General features: G+C 39.3%; 1 protein-coding gene across 3 annotated transcripts; it reads left to right on the top strand.

The window, feature by feature from the left end:
- Positions 1-570: 570 nt before the first annotated feature.
- LOC110096483 (VAN3-binding protein-like) lies at positions 571-4,361 on the top strand. Of its 3 annotated transcripts, none has more exons than XM_020822466.2 (7): positions 571-1,254; positions 1,628-1,741; positions 2,383-2,767; positions 3,285-3,518; positions 3,600-3,649; positions 3,724-3,781; positions 3,855-4,068. In XM_020822466.2, the coding sequence occupies exons 1-7, from the start codon at positions 946-948 to the stop codon at positions 3,920-3,922; spliced, it is 1,218 nt and encodes a 405-aa protein (XP_020678125.1). In that variant the 5' UTR covers positions 571-945; the 3' UTR covers positions 3,923-4,068. The 3 variants fall into 3 exon arrangements, with proteins under 3 accessions (XP_020678125.1, XP_020678124.1, XP_020678123.1); XM_020822465.2 differs by having other exon boundaries at positions 573-1,254; positions 1,631-1,741; positions 3,865-4,361; XM_020822464.2 differs by having other exon boundaries at positions 575-1,254; positions 3,865-4,361.
- Positions 4,362-4,739: the final 378 nt, after the last annotated feature.

Genomic DNA, 4,739 nt, shown 5'->3' with positions numbered 1-4,739 from the left:
CACATTTCATCAGATACTTATTCTCTAAGTTTTTCACAACTTCACTGCATAAGTCTCCATCATCACCTTATTCTGAAGAAAATAAGGATTACAATAAACTCTTTAGCTCTCTCTTGCATATGCTACAATAGCCATCAAGCCCTATTTAAAGATTTGAAACAAAGCTCCAAAGAAATTTTTAATTAATGCTATAATATGATAAAATTTAATCAAGCTCTTTTTTTGGATAATTATGGGCTTAGCCCGTTTTTATTGAATCAAAATAGTTACATGTAAGTAAAGAAAATCAATATGCGCAAGAACACAGGCCAAAAAGAAGTCAAAAAGATTCCAGAGCAAAAACATGTGTTATAAGGAAACACGTAACACCAAAAAATTAAAAGCAGCCAAAAAATAAACTCATTCCGGGATTGAAAAATAGAACCATCGGGCTCAGGAATCGTAACTCTCAATTTTTATATAAATTAGGTCAATATCAAGACTAATCTAGATTTGGATAGATTTTCAAATCAACATACTTTTCCTATTTAATTTATTTATTTTGGGCATTCTTTAGTAAAGCAGATTAACCAAAGTTCTGAAATCTAAACAACCACTTTCCCTCCTTTCTTCTTCCCGGTTAAAGCAGATTAGCAAAGTTACCTGCGCATATTATTAAGGACGGTTCATTATTTCAGTCCTTCCAAACTGTAGCCTGGAGGGTGAGAATTGAGAACCGAGCAGCCTGCTACAAGGAGAAGAAGGTCGACACAGTCACATACCAACAGAGAAACGTACATAGTAGTTCTTGTCACACAACACAGCACTCTCTCTCTCTCTCTCTCTCTCTCTTTCTCTCTCTCTCTGACATTCTAAGCCAGTTTGTCTCTCCAATTCTGCCCCTATAAAGCAAAGGCGAGCCGCGACTCTCCCATCCAGCATCCTTTCTCCACCGCACCGCCGGCAATGGACAGCTCCAGCGAGCACTGGCCGTCAGATTCAGCCGCCAGTGCCGCAACAAGGCAGCAAGAGATGGCAAAAGACCCAATGGAATTCCTTTCTAGATCTTGGAGCGCCGCTGCACTCGAGGTCGTTAAGGCCCTCTCTCCACCCACCGCAACTAGCCGTGGCGGCGGCGGCGGCGGCAGCGCCATACTGGAGGACCTTGCCGGAGAAGTTGAGGACGAAGACGTGGCGATAGCAGCCGGAAATCCTTTCACCTTTGCCTGTTCCGCCACCTCACAGCTCGTCATGGAGAGAATAATGTCTCAGTCGGTGAGTACGAAGCAGGACCTTTGTCATTTAGCTCTTCGTTTTGGTTTGTTCTTTATCAGAGCCCAAACACTTTTATAGATGAATTTAAGAAAATTTATCATTGATTATATCTATTCTTCTAGCATAGTCCTTTCTGTTTGTCGGCTTACATGATTAGCTACCTCTTCGTTTTATCCATGCTCTGTCTCACCGTTCCCTGTATTCTGTAAACAGAGTGACAAGTTTTTCTGCACCTTAAACTACCCTACTTCCAAAATTTTTACTTGATTTAATCTGTGTGTTAAGAATCCAGAAAAGATTTAAACTTTAAATCTTCCTTCACAAAATTGAGTGCTGATCGCTCCCAATTTTGATTTTTTTTTTCTTTAAACAGCAGGAGGTATTACAGCTGACGACGGGGCGGCTCTCCCACAGTAGTGGCCCATTAAACGGCGGATCCATGAGCGATAGCCCTCCTGTCTCGCCCTCCGACACGGAAGACGTTAAGGTCTTTTCTTATCTTCCTCATTCGTTCATATTTAATTCGCTTGAGTCTTGACCTTCCTGCCTCATTAATGTACTGAGAGTGAGATAGTTGGCTTTCTCTTTCTCCAATAAATCACCTGAACAATTTATTACCGCTTTTTCAATCAAATGCTTGCTTCATGCTTTGAACTTTAAAGACCCATAATCCAATAAAGCCTGGATTTTTTCATTTGAATACAATCTCAAAATAACTAATCTTCCTGCACCGACGAGATGTGGAGAGTTGAAACTGTAGACCTCCCTTAAAATCATTTCCAAAGATTTTTAAAGCAGGGGAACCGTATGGGGAATCATGAAATAATTTGGAGGAAAGCTAAATACATAATAAATTATCTTGTTTTTTATTTCTGCTTAGAATGGAATTCTTCTGCTCTCTTTTGTCTTCTTCCGCTGCCTCCTGTAAACTTGCCTTGCGTAGTTGGTTTGCTCTGTAATGCACAGATTTCTGCTCTGCTCTGCTCCTCTTTAAATTCCTATAAATATTTTTTTGGGAAATATTCCTATAAATATCGAAAAACCAACAGCTTTCTTAAATAAAGAACAAAAAAATCATTTTTTATGAGATTAAAACATGAAGTAAAACTGTTTAAAATTTTTATACAGTACTGCAGAGCAACCGTTCCTGCCAAGCCAGCCTACAAGGGAGGAAGCAGGACAATGGGGAGGTGGCTTAAAGACCGAAGGGAGAGAAAAAAGGAGGAGACGCGGGCTCACAACGCCCAACTCCACGCCGCCGTATCCGTGGCCGGCGTGGCCGCTGCCGTGGCTGCTGTCGCAGCCGCTACCGCTGCCGCCTCAGTCAAAGACGACTGCGCCGCCCGCACCAACCTTGCCATTGCCTCCGCCGCCACCCTCGTAGCTGCTCAGTGCGTCGAGGCCGCAGAGGTTCTCGGTGCAGAGCGCGAACATCTCGCCGCCACCGTCGCTTCTGCCGTCAGTGTTCGTACTCCCGGCGACATCGCCACTCTTACTGCCGCCGCCGCAACGGGTACGTTGAGTCCACGTGAGCTTGAGAGGAATATAATGGTCTCTCTTTAGTCCCATACAGTGTTTTATCACCTCGCAAATGATTTTTTTTTTTTTCAAGAATATATACAGAATTATAATTAAATTTTAACTGTTAAATATTCTGAATTTTTATCTCTATTATTTTTATTCTCTTATGAGTATCGGCTCTTATTGAATTCGAAAAAAAAAAGGTATTTAAAATAAATTATACCTTTGAAGTTTCTAATGCAATTTGGGTCAAAGGAACTATTAAAAACATTAAATTAAAAATTATTATGCAATTTCAATAGTGTAATAACTTATAAATTTAATAATTCAAATAAATCTTAATTAATAATCTATTTATTCTTATATTAATATTAAAATATTCAAAATTATAATTGTCAAATTATAAATATTAGGGAACTATTATTTATTTAAAGTCAATCTAAACTGTTCATCGATTATATATATAGATTAATTAGTAAGATAAATCTCATATTTTTTTCAAATGAAAGCGCTAAGAGGAGCTGCTACGCTGAAAGCAAGAGTTTTGAAGGAAATGTGGAACATAGCTGCTGTGATTCCTGTTGAGAAGGGATTTGCAGCAAATCAGAATCATCATAATCGCCATTCTGATGGCGAGGCAGGAGGTTCAAGCGGCGAGCTCTTCCCTGGGGAGAATTTCCTGGGACTCTGTAGTCAGGAGCTTCTTGCTCGTGGCTCTGAGCTTCTTAAAAGAACCAGAAAAGGTTTCTTTAATCTTCATTCTTCACCTCACTTAATGTTTCAGTTAAGCTGAAGTGCTGAAAATTTCATCTTTTTCAATGTAGGCGATCTCCACTGGAAGATTGTTTCAGTCTACATCCACAGAACTGGCCTGGTGAATCCCAGATTAGCATTTTAGTTTTATTTTTTTAAAAGTTCAAACTTTTTAAAAACCGTTTGCTTTCCCAGGTGAAGCTGAAGATGAAGAGCCGGCACGTAGCTGGAACCATAACCAAGAAGAAGAAAAGTAATTATATGTTCTTCTTCATCACTAACTATATATTTATATTTTCTGTAATGGGGTTTAATTTCTTCTCAAGATGGTTGCAGATGTGGTGATTGGGGTAAACAGGGACATTTCTGCATGGCCAGGGAGGCATTTACTTGAAGGCGGCGAAGAGCGGCGTTACTTCGGGTTGAAGACGGCGGAGCAGCGAGTGATTGAGTTTGAGTGCAGAGGACAGAGAGAGTATGAGATGTGGACGCAGGGCGTTGCTCGGCTTCTTGCCATTGTTGGCGAGAAAGCTCGGCCAGCTGTTTCCTAAAGAAAAAAATCTGAAATTTAATTCAGAGAGATTAGAAGGAGATCGAGGTGAATTAATCAGAGACAAAAAGAGATGGTGGTAGTATGACCTACAGGGAATTAAAGAGGTGGGGTTATCTGGTTGCAGTCATTATGTAGTGGTGCCCTGTTCTTGTACTGAGAATGGCGTTTTCATGCAATTCAAATGTTAGTTTACTCCATAGTTTCTTTGATTTTATCTCCTTATCTTCTTCTGTATGTGTAAGGATTCTGTTATAAAGGATTATTTGTCTCTCTTTTTCTCTCTTGTGGTGTTTTTGTGCTGTCTGTAAAGGAATCTTTGACTGGTTTTTTGAAATGAGTTGCTGCTATGGTTAAGTTGGGAAGGAGATGAGCAGTGGGATTTCAGGCTTTTTGCGTTGTAATCTGGTAAGTCCAAATGTTTGTATAGTGCAATTAAGCTTATGTTAGTTGTGCGATATATTTTTTTACTGTTAAGTATGATTCCATCTACTTTTGAGGTGATTTGAGAAATAAATTTGATTGATGTATGGCAGAAATTAAAACGTGTTGTTGGGCTATCATTTTTTTGTATGTTAAAGTTTTGTTTGGAATAATTTTCCTACTAATTTATGAATCATTATTTTAGTACATAAATTTCAAATTCAAATGATTTTTTTTA

This window comes from Dendrobium catenatum, unplaced genomic scaffold (genome assembly GCF_001605985.2).
Source record: "Dendrobium catenatum unplaced genomic scaffold, ASM160598v2 fragScaff_scaffold_156, whole genome shotgun sequence".
NCBI classification, from domain to species: Eukaryota; Viridiplantae; Streptophyta; class Magnoliopsida; order Asparagales; family Orchidaceae; genus Dendrobium; species Dendrobium catenatum.
This window is presented reverse-complemented; position numbering and strand designations above follow the sequence as displayed.